The 24,520-nt window shown below is 38.5% G+C and overlaps 1 protein-coding gene across 2 annotated transcripts in view; it reads left to right on the top strand.

Annotated features, from left to right (window-relative positions):
• The window catches only part of LOC141548478 (connector enhancer of kinase suppressor of ras 2-like), a 555,144-nt gene that overhangs the window by 437,406 nt on the left and 93,218 nt on the right, over positions 1-24,520 (top strand). For both annotated transcript variants that reach the window (XM_074277397.1, XM_074277398.1), the window contains exons 14-15: positions 410-444; positions 12,879-12,927. In XM_074277397.1, coding sequence (XP_074133498.1) covers positions 410-444; positions 12,879-12,927 — 84 coding nt within the window. The remainder of the gene's footprint in view (positions 1-409; positions 445-12,878; positions 12,928-24,520) is intronic.

Raw genomic sequence — 24,520 nt, 5'->3', positions numbered from 1 at the left:
AATCTTTTGAGGAATTTCTCTGTTCCCCACCCAACTAAATGGAAATATAAATGGCATATGAAAGTCTCTTAATAACATGTAAATCAAACTTACTTGTTTAAACAGAAACTTATCTATTTCATTTGAAGTATATTCAGCTTTTTTAATATTCTTTGAGATGTACAGAAGTTTACTTTAAATAGCACCCTCCTCTGAGAACGCATTTATTTGTTCTTCAATTGTTTTGATGTGTTTTTGGATACATCCCCTCAGAGTAAAAGCCAAGGCTCTTTTTGATGACCTTACTTTCCTATCTATCATTTGTGTCCTCCCATTGGTCAGGAAGTAAAGGTTTCTCATTCAGAGCTCCAAGATAGCTTGAATACTAGCCATGAACTTCACTCTCTCTCTCTCTCTCTCTTTTTTGCAGAGAGGTGGAGACAACATCCGTGGAGATTCTGACAGGTAAAGTAGCATGCTCTGTTTGTGTAACTACTCCAGTTTCTACTATACCATCACAGGAACAAATGGTTCATATTCTCAAGGGAATTGAATTTGTTTGCTCAGAGGTACCCTGTAATTTTTGGTTAAAGAGCATAAGTCTAAAGATTGTATATAGATATTGCATTAGAGAATTTGAAAAAATATCCACTTTTTATGTTTTCTTGAATTCTATCTTGGTCAAATGCTTTTTAAAAAGCCAAAAATAAATTCAAACTGCCTTTCTAATTGACTTCATGTTGGATGAGAGGTGGAGAATTCATACAATAGAAATAATTTCTTACAAATAATATTTGGAAATGATAGAACCATCTTCCAAGATGTTATTCATCTTCATTTAACATATAATACTCAAGAAATAGCAGTACTCTTGTCACAGTCAATGTCCAAGAAGTAGCAAGACCTACTATAACATAGTTTCTTTTCAACTCGGTCAATAGTTTTCATTTAGAGAGCACAGTTCATCTATTTTATTCCAAGCAATAAAGCTGCCTTTCTAGTCCTTCACAAAAATCACATGCCAGGACAGTCACTGCCAGTTTGTCTCTGTGTGGAACTGATTCAGTCCTGGTTCCACTGGGGCAAAAAGAAAAGTATCAAGTGTTTCCATGTCAGTAAGTAAATGGCTGAAATATGGACCATGTGGATTCTCCTCCGATTCTTTGAGAAAGGGGTAGTTACCATTTTCTCAGAACACAGAAGGAATCTGGCAACAAGAAACCAATTTTGAGATTGAGAGTTGCCAGGTAAATTTGATCTTAGGTAGTGAAACAAGTTTAAGTGCTCAAACTACATTTCTTTGTTCTTTTATTAACTTAACAGCAGGGTTTCTTTCCTGCCCTTTGATTTTTATAGCATCTTAAACAACAAGGTGTCTCTTCCTTATTTCTTTCTGCCACCCAATTTGTGTGTTTCTCATAATATGAATTTTAGTGTATATTCTGAATTAACAAACGTCACTTACGCAAAACGATTAGTGTATCCCGTGATGGGACAATGTAATGGAAACAATTTTCCATTACAATTATGGTAATGATCGTTCTTTTCCTGGGGATAAAATGAACTTGTTATTTCTATTGGGCGAACAGGCAAACTCCTTGATAGCAAGTCCGAGGACATATTTCATATACTTTTGTTGTAGCTTTGTATCCATCTTTTAAAGATGGGGAGAGGGTGCCTTCCATTTGGGGCTGTTCTCCAGCCTTGGCAACATCCAGCTCTGATGAGCCTCCCTGATCTTATGGCCTTACCCTAAGAGCTGCCAAAGACCAGATTGCCTAAAGTAGATTAATGAGGGTAGCTGGAAGGCCCAAGTGCTCTCTATCCCACACTACTTGAGAAGTGGCCACTTTGGAGGCTCTGCCCCATGGCCTGATTTCAAACCACAATCCCAGGATTTTGCAGCAACTAGCAAAGGACTCTGGCTGCATTCCTGCTAGTGCTTAAGGATTGTGAGGGACTCTGAGAGCTGCTCATCAAACGTGTCATTGTTTATCCTTGAAAGTAAGCTCCTCTGTCTGGCTTTCAAGGCCTTCTGTGCTCTAGGGGATCTCTTTCTACCTATAAAACTGGGGTTCTTTCTCTTCCCCAACACATAGCTTCCATTCTAGTATCACAGGTCCACTAGGTCACACCTTTGCTCACACTAAATGCCTACTCCTCATCCCTCAACTTATCCAAGTCATGAGTCCACCTCATATTTTTGCTGCTACACAAAGCTAAAATCCCCAAAGTCTTTCGATCCGCACTGGGTCCTTGATTCTTATTGCACCAAAGAGTCACTGCCTCATAATTTATTTACGCCAGTATTCTGCCAAATAATATGATCTTATCAATGGGGGCAGTGAAGCCTGTCCATATCCTCTCCTTATCTGGTACCAGATTATGTGTGTCCTGCAACAAATCCCCCACAGATTCTGTACCCATTGTGCTGGGGGCTTTCCTCTATTCTCCTGTCATTGGATAGATACTAATGGAACCCATGGGGCTATCCATGCTATAGTGTATCCACACTCATCATGTGCCTCTGTGTCACCCATTGCATGATTCTCAATTTGATTTATTTGGAGCCGACCACTCCGTAACTGGCAGCTAAAGAGTATCGCTAGAAGAATGAAGGTGTTAGAAAGATGGGCCTTTGTTTCGTTGAGAAGTGGGGGGTCAATCCAGCTCCCTCCTCTATTCAGAGCCCACACTTTAGCACCAGAATATCATTCTGACTAGAATATGTTGGTTTTGTCTGTTCGAGTAAAACTTAAGCTCCAATGGCCAACAACAGTATCTTCTTGTTCTTTTGCATCCCACACAGAGCTGAGCAAAGCATAGGATCTTAATAAATATTGCTGATAGAATTATTTCTGCTACCTTGGCAGCACACAGAGAAAGCATGCACTAATAAAAAGGTAGAAATCTACATTAAAGATGGCCACAATGGAAGACTAACTGATATAGTATGACATCAATACAATGAGAAGCTTTGTGGCAAGCCAGTGGTCCACAGTGGTAATTCAGAGAGGTCTCCATTTCAATCCTCATACTGGATATAGTAATACAACAGATGTATACAAGCATCCAGATGAACAAAAATTATCCCTTATAAAGAAACACACCAGAAAATAAACTGTTCAATTACCTCCTAAAATAGAAAAAAATTAATTCTATCCTAATGAATCCCCCAAACTAGAGTATCCAATAAGAAAAACCCCAGGTGGAGAAGCTCTCCGATGGATTCCTGCAAATTCAGAGGGCCTAATATTAACCCCAAATGAGGCAGCCACATGTAGCACAGGATCTGAGGCTCATTATACCAACCCACAGTTGGAGTAGCAGGCTGAGTCCCTAGAAGTTGGCTAGCTAATTCTCTCTTCAGGTTTGAAGAATAACTTTGAGGGGTTGGGATTTGATTTTTAGTGTTATGACCCCTGAGCTCCCACGAGGGTGCTCCCTTATTGGTTTTCAGTTCAGTTATCATTTAGCCAGCCAGACTTAATTAGCTTTTAGAAATATGCATTTACTAAGGTAGTACAGTAAAAACGATTGATACAAAACATCTCACAAAAAGTCTGTGCTATACACAAGTATATATAGAATGCAAGGGAAGCTGGGCTCAAGCTTACAGACATAGAGCATATATGATAGAGGTCATTCACAGTTCCTGGTTGGATAGAAAGCATTTCTCCCCTTCTGGAGTCCAAATGAAATTTTTCTCTACAGATGTTGTACCTTTCTTTGGGGGCCCTTTTTGAATCTTAAAGTTGTCTTCCCTTAGGGAGTTTAGTTTGTCTTTGACTCCCTATTCAAGCATTGCCATCAGATGTTCCAAGAACATTACTAGGACACCTATGGGAAATTTAGAATCCTCTGCTCTTTCACAATTCCTGACCCAGGAGAAGGAGGCAAGAGAAAGAAACTCTGCTCTCTATCTCACCACCACTCCCGTTCCTCCTCTTTGTCCTTCTCCATGATCCATTTCTTCATTTCCTCTTGGAGGATTGGTTGGAACAACTTCCACCACTAAGCTGGTTTGCCACTTGAACACTAAATTCCAAACCTGCTTGCATAGAGCAAGAGCAGATCAAAAAACAAAACAAAACAAAACAAACCACAGGATGTGACAAAATCTCTCTAGCCAATCCTAATACACTTCCTATGCAGAATCATTTCATTTCATCCATTGGCTTTCACTCCTTCAAAATTGACAGTGCTTTTTGCACCTATTTTAATGTCTCTGCTTAATTGTTTGAGTCAATAAATGAGTGCTCAACTTATAAAGGTATAAGAATTGGAGCACCTTGGTAGTTATATTAAGTGGGGTGGGGAGACTGAGTTAGTCAATTCCCATCTTTGCACTGTCACATTCAATATCAAATTTTGATTGATGGAAAAAATTCAACCAGATTGAAGATAAAATATAATTTCTTGACACCTTGATATGATACCTAGTCACATGAAAGACCACTGGGTTCTCACTGCATTGCTATAATGAAAAAATATTTTAAAATATCAATGTTTGACCTTGAAGAGGAAGCAGAGAACTAAAAAAGAGTTTTCCTTATGTTTGGGAAAGTTGCAAGATTAGAGGCTTGGCATATATGTTAAAACTCTTAATTCAATTAGATAATTGAATCGCGGACAAAAATAATGAGTAAACCCAAATCTTTGTGGTTTTGTAAATGTTTTGTTAGCTAGGATGTTAGGCTGACCCAAAGACAAACTTCTGTGTCCTTGAAAGAAAGAGGTTAAAAAAAAAAAAAAAAAAGGACACTGTCATGCCCCTTGATCTTTCTTTCCTCTCAGGAGCTCAGCCCTGTTGGAGTGGAGTTGTTTATCAAGGACAAGGCATACAACTAAGGAACACTACCTTTCAAAGTTAGCAGAGACATTTTGAAATATCATCGTATGCTTTCGAACTGACCCTTGATTGTTTTCAATGTGGAAAATGATACCTGGGTGATCTGTAGTAAGATGTTAAGTTAGTTGAAGGTGAATTTGTCTCTTGCCTGAAATGACAAAAGAATGGTTTTTTTCCCTTGGAAATGACAGCAATAGTAACAAAAACAGTATTGGAATTTCTATCCCAACAGGAGGAAAGAAAAGTCTGTCTCGGAAACAATAGTAGATATACTAAGAATGGAACTATACAATTTTTCTTTTCTTAATTTTATATCTCCTTAACCCAGTGCTCTCATTTATTTCACTCAGCACTGGTTTAATTTCATACATCTAAAAGGGTACACATTATCTTTGCCTACAAGGCAATCTAGGGGCTAGCATTTTCTCAACAGACCTATTTTCATGAGTTGCTAGTAAACCAAGTCTCTCATCTATGAAAGGAGACATGATTGACATTTAGTGATATACTATTTAATGTAACTTTCAAGGATTAAGTTTGCAAGCTCGGTCCTGAAGATGTTCGAGCTAGTCCAATACCTTGGTTTTACCAAAGAGGAAATGTTTAGCTGGAGTAGCTAAGTTGCTTGCAACTTAAGGTATGTGGCAGTATCCAGATAAGAACTGATACTTTCACCCTCCAAGGCTAACCTTCTTTCAACCTATTATCTTATCTTCAGTTTTCCCCTCCCAAGAAGAATTCCCAGTTGCTTGATATTTGAAACTGGCTGGCAATTTCAACCTGTTGGTCCAGTTGCCTCATCACTTACTTGTCCTGAAGTTCACGCTCATCAAGTGTTCTTTGCTGTGGATTATGTTCTGAAAGGGTTTGTGGTTACCAGCATCTCGGTCTATACCAGAACAGCAGCACTTGTTAATAAACACTATACCTAAAAGGAATGGAAACAGATCATAACCATGTTTTAAGGACAAATTCAACAAGACCTTAGTTCAAACTAGACTATTGATCCCTTAAAGGCAGGAGCCATGTACCCTATACCTCTAATCTCCCACAATCCTAGCCCAGCTTTGCTGCATATGGTATGTGCTCAATAATTTTGAATTACAAGTCCTAATGATCCTCATTTATATAGTCCTGTAAGGCCTTAAAAACTTTTCTTGTGAGTATTTGCTTGCCCGTGTTTGCTATTTTATCTGTCTTTGGACCCATTCCTCTCCCCATACCTCCCCCCTACCAGTACAATATATGATCTTCTCGGGCAAGGACTGTTGCAGATGTCTTTATGTCCCTAGCACTTAGTACAGTGCTGCTCTTTATTTAATAGAGGAATAATGAGTGTTTTTAACTGACTTATTGAGTAACTTAGTGTTAAGTCATCCAAGGGTCATCATCCCTATTTCACGGATGATGAAGTAGCCTCAGAGTATTTCGCCATTCCTTATTCTTGGCTACATGGCTCCTTTCTCTTCTTGTCTTTAAACCCAAGTCTCCCAACTCATGGGCCACTGTTCTTTCTACTGCGCCATTATGTATAATTTTAAATACATCAACACTATTTTCAGCAGTCTACCATCTGGGAGAAGTCACACATGACTGTGTCACCAGTGCCCCCAAATAATAAGGCAACCTCGAACGGAGGCCACTGTGTGGGCAATGAGGCTTCCAGTGTAGCCAAGAAGCAGCTCTGTAATCTCAGTTGCCTTTGGATACTGACTGCTAAATCAGAGGTCAAAAAGGGAGGTGCAGTACTAGAAAAAAGGACTGAGCAGAAGGAAACAGGATTCTCTGTGATGCAAACACAGAAGAGTAGGAGGTCTGTGCACGTAGGAAGAGCCCCGGATTCAGACACTGACCTTTAGTGAGATGATTAAGATTCACCACTTGAAGTAAATGGAAATTTTGAATTAACAGAGTGGAATATTTGCATCACCTTAGTAAATTAGTGAAATTAGTGAAACTTGGAAAGGCAGCATCAATTTCAAAAATAGAGAAATACTCAGTGTTGACCTAGGATTCTTACCAAAAGATCTGACCAAGGTTGGTTTTGCCCTGAACATTGTCCTCACTAAAATATTTACTTACGTGTGAATATTTTGTTCTCATATCTGCTCTTTTTTCTCGTTATTAGGGTGGGCTCACTGATTTACTCAAGTGCATCCTATTTCAAGAAGCCCAATCAGTCAATCTCATGGGCCTTAGATCAGGGCTCCATAATCATTTTGTGTCACAGGCTCATTCGTCTACCAGTCTGGTGAAGTCTGTGGACCTATTCTCAGAACCATGCTTTTAAATAATTGAAAAAAAGGCTAAATTCCAGTTAAATTTCAATTAGATATTAATGAAAATAAAATGTAATTTTTCCTATCCAAGATCATAGACCCCCTGGAATCTGTTCATGGACTCCAGATTAAGGATATACTTCTTTGACCAAGTGTGAAAAAGTCCTTTGAAGTACAGTAATGTTACAAAAGAATCATGTTGTAATAGAAAAGTTTGCCTTGCCACAGAGGTTTGCTATAAGAGATCAAGCTAGGGGCCCAAAGTATTTTGAGAGTGTGGCTTTCTAGCAGAGTTGTATCAGAAAGAGACATGGAGGAGGGTAACAGTCCTTACAGACATCTCAGATCACCCAATTGTCCCTGCAACAGCCTATTCACAAATTCTATAATGTAATCTCATTGTTATGTAGCTCTAACATTGCCAGTAAACAATTTTGCTTTCCCACCAGCAATCCAGGGGTTAACTAAAGATTGACATAAATATAAAGTTAGTCAGAGAAGCCAACCTCTGTGATTGGGATTTTGACAATCATTCCGATTTTCTTGTGAGATAGGTTGAAGATGTTAAATGGATTAACTGACTCAGAGATGCCGAACATTCCCCAGACTTACAGACTTCCTGCAGAAGCCAAAGCCATGAATCACCAGAGTTCGAGCTGGAAGACGTTAGAGCTGGAAATTTCATTCCATCCCTTCATTTTACCAATGAGAAAAATGGGGGTTACCTAAGATCACAACATGTGCAAAAAGTCATAGATCCAGGACTGAACCCTAGGTTTTTTAATTGCAAATCTAATTCTTTGGGCTTTTTTTTTTCTTGCACACCTCACTACCTCACAGCAGAAGACTGATTTGGGTATATTTTTATTTTCCTAGAAACTTTCCCACAGGTCAATGCAAAAGTCACCTAAACATAGCTATAACTAATTGAGTTGAATTCAGATTTTCACAGGTGAAAGCTTCGATGTGAAGGAATCAGTTTAGCTGCTACAGTTAGCAACTTTCCTAACTATTTGGGGCTGATTCTTTCAGCTTATTAACCTATCTTAGGGATGTGCCGATTTCAGTTTCATGCAGTTAACTCTTTCACTCTCACTAGTTTCAGGGTGAATCTTGAAGCATCTCACCCCATCAGAGGTATTTTGTAGTTTTATGAGGTTTTCTAGCTTATGTGGCCCCTGTAAAATCTATTCGTCCTTTTCAGTAGGGTTATCCCTCGACAAAAGAAAGGAGGCAATATTTTGTGTTGAAAGCCTCCTTTCTGCATTTCCTATGAGGGTGCTCTCCCTTTTGGTGCCCTCTGACCCCAGGTGTCCAGTCTTCTTCCGTCCACTGGGACTCCCCTATCAATTTAATGAATGTGTTTAGAATCACTATTGAAAGCTGGAAGAGACAGTATTCCAACAAACCTTAAATTGAATTTCTGTGTGCACTCCCTGTACCAGTGCACATTACAACCTGTCCTCTGGGGCTCTCTTCATGTTCGTTCCTAAATCCTCTACGGGGCTCCATCTAGCTATCTATCCCTTTACTGTACCTGTATGATATTAGGCAAGAGGATAACTCCTGGACTTGCTCAAATTCTCTTGACATGATGTAGGCACTTAAGAAAAACATGGGCCATGCATCTCTTTGCTACCTGACTGGCCCCCCATCATTTTCTGATTGTATGTCTTTGATGATATCTTTAACTCCACTTCTGATATTCTTTATTAGTTCTTTATTAGTTTTGTGCCACAGCAGAAGTAAGCCCATATGGCTCGTTCCCATTGTTTTCATTAATTTTTGGAACCCTTTAGCATTATGTTATTTGTAGCCATTTAGATCATCAGATGAAGAATAGTATTTTTAAGAAGTTGGATCTGTGTTTCAGAGAAAAATCCAGAGTCCCCGAAAGTGCTCACCTTCTTCAAATCTAGGCCTAATAGTTCATTGTCCTTATTAGTATCTTGCCAAGGGATTTATATTGATGGATGAGCTCTACTGGTTGACCATCTGGCTGCCAAATCTCACTTTCTGTAGGAGATCTTTCCCAGACTCTTTACTGACAGCACCTTCCCTGAGGTCATCTCCCATTTACAATGCATTTATCTTGACTATACAAAGATACTTGTATGTTGTCTCCTCTATTAAAATATGAGCTCCTTGAGATCAGGGATTGTGTGCATTCCAAGTGAGTTGTACAAGAGTAAACGTTTAATACATCTTTGTTCACTAATTATGATCTGATTTAATTGGGTCTTTGACTAAACTGTTGGTAAATTTAAACGCCACTGTTTCTCACTGTTTTATGATGGATTCTATCATAATCTTCCCCATCATTCTCAAGAAGCTTTTCCAAATGAGTTTACATTCTAAACTAGCGTTGCCTGTATACATTCTGCTTGTCAAGGACATCGTGTTTGCTAGTTAAAGTGGTTTCTAGGCAGTTTTGGCCTCTGCCATGCCCATTGATTTACATTGGTTAACCCTGTTTAGGATATGTTAATGATCTGTCTTGATGCTTATATGTTTATCTGTATCCAAGTAGGCTATTCCAATAGATCAAGTTGAAATTTTTTAATTGTGCATCTTGCCCTTTTCATTTTTATTCTTTCATCTAACTAGATATTGATTTTGGCAGTTCAGATTCAGTTTATTAAGCCATGCCACATATAATTATAGTGCGGTTACAGGTATTATCATAGTCACGACATTTTATAATTATACAAAAGGAAACCTGCAAATCTGACACTTCTAGGAACGAGACAACCTCTAGATTATGTCCAGGTAGCTATTGGTTACCCAGTCACCCAGAGTCCTAGGCTAGCCTTTGGATAACTACATACTTCATTGATATCTTAGGACAGTATTAGTCTTTCTGGAAGTCAGAACCATGACAGGCCTGAAACCTGCTGTCTACTGAAGTTGTTTCCAGAGCTCCAGAGAAACATCCGCTTGTCCCCTTAATGACACAGAGGGTTTCTAACCAATATCACTCCACCCCTTCCCTCAAATCACCACTGTCACCTCTAAAGGTGTTCCTAGGTAGATTATACCAGTGGTGGCAAACAAATAGAAATAGATCCCTTCAGGGTGCTTCTGGACTTAGAAAATCACATATTAACATTATGTATGTTATATTTTTATTTCTTTTGTAGAACATTTCTCAATTATACTGTAATAGTTTTGCAGGCCATGTGCAGTGGGGCCGAAGTTTGATACCACTCAATTATACTTGATTAAATCTTTCCTCTTGAGTAATCCAAAGCCACCATGGTCCACAGCCAGGAATTGTTTGGATCAAACATCATCCAGGGGTTCTCTGGAATCTCATTTGTAGAGTTATAGGGACTATGTGGGACCATTAAGACCATAGAATAGTCTTAAATCATTGCATCCAGTTTGAACTGTACCTTCCAGGTAAGCTATAAACTTTAAGCTACATATGCCTAAAGAGCAGCCTCGTCCAGAGTCAGAGAACCAGGTTCAGAACTATCTCTGACACAGGTACCTATCTGACCTTGGTTAAAGGTGGCTTTGCTTCAGCTCCCTTGGCTTTGGTTTTCTCAACTATAAAATGAGGAAGAAATCGCCTCTCAGGTCCCTTTCAGCTCTTTATCTTTGCACCTATAATTTCCAGGGAGTAATGTTCCAAAATATCTTTCCATTATCTTTTTTATTGATCCTCAAATTCAATTAATTCTGTAAGTCTGACTTTCAATTAAGTGTATTATTTTTCATTCTTTCTTCTGTGGTAATGATAAACCCATGATCACTTAATTTTTAATATAGCTTAATTCTCCATTTGTTGTTAAATATTTAATTAATTTCCGAAATAGTGACCACTTGACTTTCTGTAGATCAACTGGAGAGCTAGGGTAAAACTCAAGTTTCCAGGGCAGAAGCTCCAGAGGTAACTTGTAGATTCTTCTCTGTAGCCAGGCTAGCCCTGTTGGCATTTGTACATTCTTCTTAAACTTCCTGAATCCAGAAACAGATTTAAAGTTCTGAATGATGCCAAAAAACTATAGCTCTAGATTGATGAACTGGGATAGGAAAATGTTTTGATTTTCTCTGTAACTCTGTGATTTTTCAGAGTAGCACTTGCAGGTATACCATACTAACTCATGTTTGTAACCACATCACGATTCAGTTTCCTTGCACCTGAGAATGTATTTTCTATTTTAATCCACTGAGAATCCTGCAAATGCTTTATAAATACCACCCTTTAACTAATGTAGATGAGTGTAAAAGGTGTTCACATGAACCACCATAAAGCACTTATAGCCATTGGAATACAGCCCAGTGATGTTGCAAGTGGATTTTGCATTATTCCGTGGAGGGTGTTTGATTGTTGCAGTCACCTTGGTCAAAGCTTAATCATGTTGTAATTTGCAAATTTTAATCCTTTACAGTATAGCACTTAGTCATTAATTCAAATGAATCACAACATCTCAGAACTGAATGGGACTTCAGAGACTATTGAATCCAACCTGTACCTGAGAAGGAATCCCCTCTGTACTTTCCCTGGCAAATGGCCATCAAGCTGATGCTGAAAGACTGCTTCAAGTAATAAAAAACTTAGCACAATATTATTGAGGACCCACACCTCCCCAACTTGATTTTTTTATAAGATATACTATTTCAATTGACTTTTTTGTTTTCTTGGTTATTTTCCCAGAAAGTATCATTTTGGTGCACTAAATCATTTGTGAGCTCATTTTCTTTCTGCCATATTGACATCTTAGCACGAAACAACAGATTGGATATAAAAAGTGATTCAGATCTGATAGTTCAGTGACCAGCCTCATAGTCTGGTCAAGTGATTGTAGAGTAGAGGAAGCAAAAGTAGAAGTAAAATTTGTTTCCTTGTCATTTGTTTTTAAGATACTTTTAAAAAGATATATATATATACATATGTATATGTATATGTATGAATGTACTAAAACTCAGCATGATGTAGTGGCTAGAGAGCCAGCCAGGAAGACAGAGTGCCTTTGATGCTTACTGGCTGTGTAACCCTGAATCAGCTAAGTCACTTAACCCCTTAATGCTCTAAGAAACTACCTAAGTTCTAGTGAAGATGCCATCCTGTTTTTGTAGAGGAAGTCCCTCACCATGGAGTTTCCTATATTAATATAAATCATTGGTTCAGAGTATATGCCCTATCCCTACACAGCCTTCTCTATATAAACATATGGGTATATAGAGATAGAAATATAGATAACTATAGATACACACTGTATATTTTGTTCAATGAGCCAGGTATAGCATGTGTATATTTCAGCTTGAATGTGGAACTTTGGTTTGAATTGCAAATGGCTAGTGTTCAAATAAATATTAAGGAAGACTCTTTGACCCTTTGGAAATCACTAGAAGCCATTTCCTCTAGTTTGCATAAGACCAATTTAATAAAATTTCTCCAAAACACCTACACAAACTATTTTAAGGGTGGCTTGCTATACATAGGAATGAGTTTTATGAAATCTGGCCAGTGGTGATTCAGCAGAGTGAAGGTGGCCTTGTTTATGTTTCTATTGCTTGTATTATGTAAGCTGCAGATTGAAGGAGTAGTCTTTCTAGGCAGGTGTTATAGACAGAACTACGTTATCTTTCCATTGAGCTTACTTCTGATCCTAAGGTATTTCATTGATAATGTCATTCAGGATATTTCTACACATACATTTGACCGTACATGTCCTTGTGCTACTTAATCACTGTGTTGACTTTTTAGCCTGTTAGTTGATTAATGTTAAGCTTAAAGAAATTATTTTTCTTTCCTGCAGATATGCTAGCTCTGGTGCTGACCGTCAGGGAGGCATATCCATGAAGAAGGTAAGCTTTTGACATAGTGACCTTAATGTTGTTTGGAGATTGGAGAGGGGGCAAAATCAATGAAGTTTCACCGTCACATCTGAAAGAAGGTTGTTTTTCCTTTGTCCTCGAATTCTACCTGGATGAAAGAGAATGGCAATGGAAAGGGCCATTTTCCCCCTTTCCAGGAATAATGAAAAGGAAGAGATAAATGTAGAGAAAGAACATGAACAAGCCTTCAGGAGCTCTATTTGTACCTTGCTTGTATCCTGGCCACTCTCCTTTCTGGGATCCGCCTAAGGCAATTGTTCTATTTATTCCCTTTCTTCAATTTATACCTTCACTTGGCAAGGTCACCAGAGTTAAGATAATATTTGTTAGTTTTCATCTGTGTATTTTCAAATCCCACACCTTCCAACATGATGGAAACTAAAATGTTAAGACTGCAAAAGAAATGGTCATTTTAAGACTGAAATTCATGACAGTTCAAAAGCATATATTAAGTACTTACTGTATATGGACTAGAAATGTTGTAAGAGATCTTAGTTTCAGACATAATTATCCCAAGATAGTTAGACAATTTTTCTTGAATCTACTTTGTGAAATTACAGCTATTTAGCTGTATTTTTTGCTTTTCCTCCAGACATTTGGTATCTCCGAGACATTGCTACTGATTCATTTAATCGTGAAATCCATTAGAGTGTCTTTCTCCTCAGGCTAAAGTCTTCACTGGCACTTAAGTGATTAATAAGCATTCACACCTAGTAAGGCTGGTGTTCTATCTTGGTATTTGAATTAAGTCTTTAACATCCAAAACTGTCACTCTTAGCTTATGTATTTTAGCATTATTAATGTAATTGTGTGTTGAAGCTTAAATATTCTTACTTTTTCCAAATATGTCAACAAATCAAGTTGTAGAGATTTGAGTTTTGTTGCATGAATTCAAAAACTTTATCAAGGGTCTGTCTTAATGTAAAAAAAAATGTTTTGAAGAAAAGGAGTATATCTATTAACTCTTTTGTCATTCCTGTAGGCTGAGCTCAGATTTTACGAAGGAAACATGCTATTTGGTTTAGCTTAAAGGAATTTGATAAAAACCAACAATCCAGGAGTAAGATAGGTTTTGCAGACTGAGGCTGAGTACTTCTCAAAATAGGTGTCAGGAAGCCCAGTAAACACACTTCTGCACCCATGAGTGGCCATCAGCCTAAGACAGAGTGGAATTTCTCAGGATAGGCCATAAGTATGGCAGCAAAGGTGTGATTGCAGACCAACGGTGGTTTTTCAGTATTAGTTCTAGAAAAAGATTGACAGTTGCCAATAGTAAAGAGAACTAGACTTTCGCTGACACTGGTACACATTTTGGCCAGCCGTGCTGTTCTAGAAAAGATTTAGGACATCATGGCATCATGAATGAAAGAGTTGGATCACTGTGGGTCTAAGAGCTAGGCTACTTTAAGAATATGCAATAGTATTTGGGTGCTGTTCCATTATGTTTCTCCCGTCAGTTACTGTAGCCCCATAAGATTGTAGTTCTATCCTTCTATACCATAAAATATCTAGTTCTGTCTAGCCAAGAACAAATGTGATTCTGCTTTCATATGTCAGTCCTTGAAGATAGTTATCATGTCCCCTCCAAATCTTGTCTTGGCCATACATACATAGATCCTTTCATTGAAATTATATCAAGGCTATTTGCCATCCTGACGACTTACATAGCAATTTTTTCACTCCTTTGTCAGCTTTTAAACACTATTAATACAGGTAGCAAAAGGTTTCAAGTAGGGTAGATAGGTGGCACAGTGGATAGAGAATTGGGCTGGGAATCAGGAAAACCTGAGTTCAAATCCAGCCTCAGACACTTTTTATCTTTGTGACCCTGAGAGACTTGCTCAACCCTGTTCACCTCAGTTTTCTCACCTGTCAAATGAGTTAGAGAAGGATATAGAAAACCAGTCCAGTATCTCTGCCAAGAATATCCCAAATGGGATCACAAAGAGTCAGGCATGACTGAAAAATGAATAAACAGCAGCAACAACAGAGAACATTCCTACGTTATGTGTAAAGTCCAAATTCTGACCTATGGCTTCGGCAGGGAAAAACAATTAGTGAGCTCTAATCTCTATGTTTGTATTGTGAAGACTAAGTTTTGGCTTGCTTTGATTACAGAAATCTGCAGAAGCCATGCCTAAAAATGTTGACAGAGAAGTATCCTGAAAAATGGTCAATTCAAACTCATTTTCATTTATTGATGGGCACTAATTACTTTTAATTTGTTCAGAACATATTCCAATAAAACCAGGAAAAGATTCACCTGACCTATCAAAGTATAAATAGGAATCTAAATCAAGAGATCCTTTAGGTTTCTTCCTAGCTCAATTATTAACTGACCTTTCGGTCTTGAATGGTGCCATTTGTAACAGTTTATTTTGAGGAATTCATGATTTCACTGGTATGAGTCTCTACCAATACAGATTGGAATCTCACCGTGTTTCCTGAGCTACCAGGAGTTACAAAAACAATCATTACCTGGAAGCCTGCCTTTTGGTGGCAAAACCCTTCTCTGCATTTAAATAGGATGGCCTTTAGAAAAAAGTAAGAGTCACATGGATAAAGAACATTTATACCCTAGATTTTAGCATGAGTCTAAAATGGATACTCTGTTGAGATTGTCAATTGGTGTGGATATCTAGAGTAGACAGTACAGGTGGAGCATGAGCTGGTTATAAAAGAGTTATAAAAGAGAAAGACAGCAGAGTGGGCTGCTGATCTCAAAGTTCCAATGGAAGTAAAGAGCCATCTTTTCAATTCAAGCATTCTACTGGTATTAGTGCATGGTAATGACCTGGAACACTAGTACTCCTAAAGATGAACATCACACAGAAAATAGTGGACAATTTGAAATGTACTGAGAGTGAGCAGTCTACAATATATCAATAATAAGGACTGCTAAAGAAGAATTGAAATAGAGCATATCATGAAAAGAATTATTGAATAGAAAGAGAACATAGGGTGGTCACAGGAGGGGAGATCAAGGAATGACAAGTGGGAAGGTAGAGTCTTCCATTAGAAACCTTGTAGTGCTAGTGAAAAGCAAAGGAAATGAGCAGATGTCTGGGGGCAAAGTTTTGGGAAGATATGGACAAGAGTCACATGAGAATGGGGAGGTCAGGATGGATCACAGTGAGATGGAATCCATTTGAGTGTTTGAGGGATCCTCACCTAACACACTCAGAGCCCACTCGTGTCCATTTCATCTTGGCAAGATTTGTCTGAGCTTGAACTCTCCAAGTCTCTGCCTTTGAGAAACTAACGCCATTCTTGTGTTAGCGTGAAGTATAAGACTAGGATTTTAAGGCAAGATTTTTAAAAGCATTGGTGAGAAATTGTGCAAAAAGAAAATGTCACTGCAAGAGGAATTAAACTAATTTGGGTTGCTGTAGATCAGGCGAGGGCACTTGATTTTATTGGAATTAGCAGCCAACAATAAATTTCATGTGGGTGGAAGGATTCAGAGATGACCCTGGATTCACACCAGTGGCATCAAGTTGTGGGGAAAAAACTGCAGCTTTGTCTCCCACCCCAGGCACATATCCAGAGTCCCATGTTCTTAGCCCTACACTTAGATGTCTACTGATGCAGAGATATGTACCAATTCATTTCAATCAGCCAACTTTTCTTAAGTACCAAGGCTCTGTGGTAGGCGCTGGGTGATGTGACCCGTCCACAAATGAGTCAATAAAAAGTGGCTTGAATGTCATTTCAAGGAGAGAAAGCTAAAAATTCAAGGAAGATAAGGAAGTCAGGAAATGCCTTGTTTAGGATCAATTGTGTTCTGGGGTGGGGGAGTAGGGGTACATTCTTGGCATCAAGGGCCACTTATTTGAAGGTGAAGGGATAGAAGATCTAGTGCCATCTGGTAGCTGATAAAGACTTGCTACATGTCAGGAACCACGTTACGTACTTTAGATGTCATTTGATCCTCATAACAATCCTAGAAGGGAGGTGTTCTTATTAATTCAGTTTTACAGATGAGGGAATCTAGGCAAACAGAAGTGAAGTGACTTGCCAGGAGTCAGGCTGCCACTAAGTGTTTGAGGCATAATTTGAACTTAAGTCTTTCTGAGCCCATGCCTCGGGCTCTAAACCACTGCACCATCTAATTGCCTTGATACATACCCACATATACATACAGAGAGCAAGGTACCATATATACATATGTGTGTGTGTGTATATTTTGTATCAGTGCAGAAGAAGGCACTGTTCAAAAACTTTCTGACATCTTTAAAATGATTCTTTGGAGAAGAACTAGAACAAGGAACACACTCTCCTAGAAACAAAGATCTTTGCATGTAACTGATTAATTCATTGTCATACTCTGAAAGACTGTGCTGAGCTATTGGAATTGAATCTTTTGGTCAAATTCAGAAGAAAACAAAGGCAGAAATGATGACAGGTATTTGAAAGTATTTTATCTTAGTGGCACGATGCCTCCAACAGCATTTAAATAAATCCTGAGAACAAATGACATTATTTAGACATAGACTTTGGCTTTATTGTAATAAATAGCCATTTACATTTGCTCTACATGTATTGTTCTGAAAGTATGGCCCCCTGAGAAATGCTATAAAAAGTTTCCCTACAGTTAAATCTTGAATTAATGTGTAATTTATAGACACACTGAGAAAGAATATGTGACATACATACTGACTGTGTTAACAAAGCTTAATCCAAATCATAAAACTTTCAAGGTAGGAAAAAACCCTTTCGACTTACACATTTAATCAACCAGCTAAGCCTAGTGCCATTTAGTCTAGACAAGTCTTGGAAATTAGTGGGCACCCAGGGCAACCCACAATTCTTCTTATGCAGAGCCCTCCTGTCATTACTGACGGAAAGATACTGCCTCAGTAGAATAGCTTCCTCCTATCCCCATAGCTACACATGCCTTGACTTCTAGGTTGCTGGATAGGATGTAAGAACAAGGGGAAAATCCTTCCATGTTTTCGATAACCTAAGGCCCTACAGTCATCCCTAATTTCTATCCCATTTCCTGTGAAGAGAATTTAAGAAATAAGAATTTATTGAGTGCCTTTTATGTGCTAGGTAGCAGGACTTGATAAATGCCAATTGGGAAATCAGGATGATCTGGATTCATGACCCATTTCTGACATATAATATCTGGGAGACCCTGGGCCAGTCACCCACACTCTCAGGGCCCCCAAGCAGCTCTCTGAGACTAAGCTACAGAGTATGTGTCAACTTGGCATTGATAGAAGTTTTCTCAAGAAAGTTCCCTATGCTAATGCAATCACAAGTCAAATCCCATTCTTCCCCCCTCCCCCAAAAATATATTCTAGGCACCGGGAATCAGAAAACAACCAAAAGTAGTTCCTGCCCTCAAAAAACATACTGTATACCACCATGTAAACATGTGAATACAGGACAGTTTGAGGATGAAAAAGGCTTCCTGTCAGAACTGGCTCCTGGGCAAATGGTCATATTCTGGCCCCATATTACCTTCTCAGACGCTAATTTTAATTTAGTTGATTATGGGTCAAGATATTCTTTCTGACAATTCATTCTCCCTAGAAGTAGTTTCCCATCAATCCCTTAAAGTGTCACTTCTCTTCTTTCTCATCATGTGGCCAGGTTAACGTAGGCATATTTGTCCTTTTGTGATTTTCTGTGAGATCAGAGACTGCTTGAATACACATCTAATTCTCTGCCCAGTATTTTGCAGACAGTGAAGTTCAAATGTCAATAGCCACAATGACAAACTAATGCTAATTACATGTTTCTGAAGCAATGACCAGCAACCACTTTGGTTCCTAACTACGGTTCCACGGAGCTGTTCACACCCGTAGCTCATTCCACAAAGAGAAGAAAAAAAAACTTTCTTGTTACCCCGTGGTTCTTGGAACTTACAACCCATGGCAATTTACAAAAACAAAGAAAAAAGCCCAGGTGCTTTTTTCTCCCTATTTCCTTTTACAAATTTAGCTTGGCATATCAAAGGTAGCACTATGCCCAATTTAATCTGAGAGACCGTTGCTTGGCAAGCACTGGGTCTTCATGCATAAAAAAAAAGTCTCAAAGCATTCTATTTGATCATACCTTCAGATTGGTCTCTTGTGACTAAATGTTGTCTTAATTCCTGAGGCAAAAATGAAACAAGCAATTAGGGTATGATGGACTCAGATATCCTCTAGTACCAAAAAAGTTCGAATGCCCACAAAATAGCTTCTGCAGCGGGCCCCGGAATAACGTGTGGGATGCCCATAGTTCTCAGTAAGCTGGAGTCAGGGATGGAAAGCCACTTTGGGCAGTATAAATGTCAGTAGATTAATCATTTAACGGTCATATTAGCTCATATCATTATTATCATCATTATCATCTTAGCTCTTGTTGACCAATAGCTTCCTGAGAAAATGAGCCAAAATGAAGAGTTTACAATAGGGAGGAAGAACTAGGAAAGGACTGGTATTCAAACCTCATGCTGGCTCAAGTGAGAGACTCTCACTAATGGACTTTGGAACTCTAGAACACTCCATAAATGGATGCTGCTGCTTTTACTCTAATTTCCAATGGTAGCCTCACTTCATTGTAGTAAGAAGGTGGCTCTAGCTTCAAGTAAAGGCCAGGCCATAGACTCTTGTTGGATTCATGTAGCTAGATGCATAACAGCTCATCACCAGAAAGCTGGCCACCAGAAGTCAAACTAGATATAGCCTGAATGAGAGAAGGAATCAATGAAAAATAGTTCCTGAATCCTATGTGCAAAGCACCATGCTAAGTACTGGTGATGTCAACAAAAAAACCCATCAGTTCTTGCTCACAAGGAACTCCCATTCTAAATGGGGAGATGATACTTGTGAAAGGGTTTAGCAGCAAGTAAATGGAAAGACCCAGCAGGGCTCAAAATACGCAGCAAAGCATTAAACATCTTGAATGTGATTTCCACTGATAAAACCACCTATCAGCTCAAGTAGAGCACTAATGCAAAAGCCACTCCACAAACCGAGAGATGGAATGTCAGAATAGAAACTTCAACTCCGAATCCTTTTCTTTCCTCTGTAATGGAGAAGAAGGACCAATTTGGAAACTATCTAGAGCATTTGGCCTTTCAAACCTGCTGGATTTTATAGGACACTGTCTTGATGGAGCCTACCATGTCAAGTTCCTAACTTAATCAGTAGCTTGCTCTTGCCTCTGGTACTGCAAGGGAATGATTTGCATGAACTTGGCCACATCAAATTTACAGTAATATAAAAATTATGAAAATGTTGGGATAACTGGAGCATGAAGTGAGAAGGAAGGGAGGAGAGAGCTGGCTAAGTTCTAAGCACTGGCTATTTTGTCATCCATAGTTTGGGTTATTTGTAGGAGCACTGGACTAAAGAAAGGGTTTAAAGGGTTAAAACTTCAGATCAATGCTTTGTCAAAATGCTTCAGAAGACAGGAATTATGAAGCACTAGTGTCTTGCTCCCTTAAGATCAGGCACCAATTTTAAGACAAATTTGATCTGGAGTAGATTTTGAATGTATTTGTTATAAAGGCACTTAGACATATAAGTACAAAAATAATTGATGATGATAAAGCGGGGCACACTTGAGCAAGGTAGTTTTTCAGATGAGATATATGCTGTCTCCCTGCCCCAGATCCTTGGGTGAGGGGTGCAGAAATTACCTCTTTTTCCTAGAAAATGGTCATAATTTGAGTTTGGAATAGTGTCCCAAGGAAAAGTCTTGGCTGGCTTACTTTAATGGTTGCCGATGACTGGCTGAATTTGGATCTTAAATTCTAGCAGCTGCTCTTGGACTGTTTTCTTAGGAACGTCTTTCCTTGATTAATGAGATATCCACTCCAAATAAAAGGGAGAAGGAAAAAAGATTAGTAAAGGCAAAATTACAAGTAAGAAAGACACTGAATGCAGAGAAAACTGGCCCCTGAAGCCAACCATTTCTTTTTAGAGATACTATAATGAGAGGCGCTGAGATGATTTGGGATGAACTAGGAAGATTTGAATGTTTCCACAAAAGCTTTAGTGCTTTGACCAGACATACAGACAACAAAAGGCTTGCCCAGAGAAAGAATAGTTCAGTTAGATTCTTTGGAAATTCACTTTGGAATTCTATAATAGGTGAGTCTAGCTTAGATCCTATTAAGAAGAATTCAATTAACCAGGGACCAAAAGGAGCCCATTATGACATTGCCTCATAGCAGCAGGCCCTGAAGACAGCATTATAATACGAGGCCAGAGTATTTTAGTTTCTCAATATGTGAGTCACCATCATTAGCTTACTATATTGAACAAGTTCTTTAGTGCCCAAACCATAATTGCCCAGTACCCTTCTTAATCCCAATTCCCCTTAGAAAAATTCTAAAACTCTCATTTAACATGTATTTTTTAAAAATGTGCATGCATTCTCTCACTAAATGTACTCCTAGCACCAAATCTAGACTCAGAAGGACTAGGTTCTAACTCTGACTGTGGCATTATTTAGAAAGGATGAGGGAAAGAAATTCTCAGTTCTCTGAGTACCCTTCCATCTTAGAGATTCTGGGATTCAGAAGTTTCCTACCTATATGACCTTGGGGAAGTCACATGTCTTGTAAAGATTTCAATGTCCCCTGTAGAAAGAGAAGGCTGGATTCGATAGCCTCTGTGGCTCCTACTAGCTCTCAATTTTATCTGATCTTATAAACATTAAGCCAGCCCACTCTATATACTCCTACTTTAATTGGAACACCAACTATTATCTTTGAAGGGACAGTCTTCTGATACAAGAGACAGAAGATTTACCCACAGGGAAAAGTGTTGGTGAAGCTACCTAAAGACAGATACACTAGTGCTTTAGGGGTGAATGTGTAAACTGTTCCAATATTCTCCATATCCTTTTAACAGGAGACTCCATTGCTAGGTGCCCATTCCAAGGAGGTCAGTGATAAAAAGAAAGACAACACACTCCCCCAAACATTGATAGCAGCACTCTTTTATGATGGCAAAGTACTGGAAACATTGGGGATCACCTTGATAGATTGTGGCACATGAATGTAAGGGAATATTACTGTGCTATAAGAAAATATTACATGAAGAACACAGAGTATAGAAAGACTCATATGAACTAATGCAAAGTGAAGTAAGCAGAACCAGGAAAGCAATATACAAAATGACCATGATGTAAATGGAAAGAGGAAGAATAACAATGAAACAATTGAAAATAAGTGCTGAAAAATTCTAATAATTAAACTTGGCCCCGAAGAAGAGAAATGAGAAAAAAAATCTCTTTCCACAACCATCCTCCACTTCTTTGAAATAATGGGAGGCTGTGTGTGCTTAAAGAATGTAATCTGAATTATTTATGATTAATTTTGTTGAACTTTCTTTCTTCCTCTTTTTAAATTTCTTTTTTTGTAAAGGATAGCGCTCTTAGAGGCAGTAGGCTAAGGAATCAATAGGAAATATGGATTCTTGTTTTAAAAAAAGAAATAGCAATAAACTTTAAAAGAGAAAGTAGATTCCCTTTCATATTACTTATATACTCTGGTAGATTCTCAGGAAAAGGGTAAACAGAAATACAAAAGGATATGTTTTTTCTAAAAGTATTTCTATGGGGTATGTAAAGAACTTCTTATCATGATCCTGCCTAAGAAGACTGCTTGTGTTAACTACTTTGGCTTTTGGTTGTTACTGTATTTCAGTAATTCAGATTGCTCTTGTGATCTCCAGGTGCTATGTAAATGTTAGCGTTGTTTCTGCTTTAGAAATGGTCTGTTTTCCTTGTAATTTGTATTTTCAGATCAACTAGTATATTACTGCTTAGAAATGCCAAATATTCCCTTCAGCAGCTGGTGGCAGAGTTTTCCCTGCAGGGTCTTTATGGTTGGAAATCCTGTACTGCCATTGTCCAGGAGAACCAAATCCAACATGGTGATTGGCTCAATCCCTGATTGCTTGCTGTATCAAACAACTGCCATGCAAAAGCTCCTCATTTAATTACAAGGCAGCTACCTAATGGCCTAATATGAGAGTATGGGTCACCCCCAGAAGGCCCTCCAAAGCACTTAGATGAGGATCGATGAGGTCCTTTGATATAAACATTTTCCACGGAGATTTCTTTCTTTTTTTTATTTTATTTAGAATTTTTTTCCACAGTATATATGCATGAGTAAATTTTTTTATAACATTATCCTTTGTATTCATTTTTCCAAATTATCCTCCCCTCCCTCCACTCCCTCCCCCCGATGACAGGCAATCCCATACATTTTACATGTGTTACAATATAACCTAGATACAATATATGTTCCACTGAGATTTCTTCAAGCCAGTAGCAGCTTTGTCTTGCACTTCTGTGCAAGTTTCAGACTTTCTTGTCATGAACTGGATCTGAAGTGTGATTGCTACCCATTTTCCACTTGTTCAGGAAACAAAGAAATGCCAGTAGCTGTTAACTCAGCCATGTTATTTTAGAAAGAATATTGGGAAAGTGTGACCCTTCTTAGGAAATAGTGGAAATCTGGAAAGCAGTTGTCTTCATGAAAAATAAATAAGACAAAAAGATAAAAAGGTTACATGAAGTTTTCTGGTTTGAGCTAATACTTAATAATGGAATTGTCATTCTCTAGCCTCTGAGTAAAAATCATAAAATAGAATTTATTTAAAATGATTATGTTGTTTCATTTTTGTCCTAAGGAGGACCATCCTTATGGGAGCATGGTAGTCTATTTTCTCCAGATTTTAATTTCTGGGATACCTAGAAGACCCTTTGCCTCTGCTAAATCTTCTTCAAAGTTTGAAGATCCCTGTAACTTTAGAGGTAGAGTCATTCTTTTAGGTTCATTTAGTTCAATTCAATACACATTTACTAAATGGTGCCATTTATTAAATCACCTTGAGATATCTACAGACATCTAGGTAGAGATATCCAGCTGTAATTTGGTGATTGAGAATTGGAACTCGAGAATTGGAGCTGAATGAAATCAAACGAGCCTTCATTGTCTAGCTCACACATGACACTCCATCTCCCGTTTTCATGCCTTAGTCCAAGTTGTTGTTCCTACCCAGAAAGCACTTCCTACTCAACCTTGCTTCCCACAATCCCTAGTCTCCTTCAAAGCTCAGCTCACATGAGGGCATCTCTGATTCCCTCACTCCCAATTAATACTTTCTAACCTACCCAGATTATCTTGGATTTATTTCATAAATTTCTTATGTGTATGTATGTAATGGTGGAGTACCACCACTGAAATTAATCAGTATGTATGTGTGTATATATATATAAAGTTTTTAAGTATGTAAATAATGTTTTATGCCAGTGATCTCTTTATGAATAACTAGTCTCTTTGGTCAAGAAAGAAAGAAATGGGATTGAACCTGTGTATAAAATGGCAGCTATCCATCTTTGAGTCAGTCCAGAGCAACCTAGGCTAGAGGTGAAGATTCCAATTTGAAGCAGAACCCTGAGAGGGAGTGACTCTTAGGAGGTGGGGATAGCAAGGGTTTGTTCTTCTCTCTCCTCCCCTCACCCTACCACCTCTGTCCACCTTCCATTGGCCTTGTCATTGGAGGGAGAAGAGACCAATAGGAGATGATGCATCCAATGTAGATCT

Source organism: Sminthopsis crassicaudata, chromosome X (assembly GCF_048593235.1).
Source record: "Sminthopsis crassicaudata isolate SCR6 chromosome X, ASM4859323v1, whole genome shotgun sequence".
NCBI lineage: Eukaryota > Metazoa > Chordata > Mammalia > Dasyuromorphia > Dasyuridae > Sminthopsis > Sminthopsis crassicaudata.
This window is presented reverse-complemented; position numbering and strand designations above follow the sequence as displayed.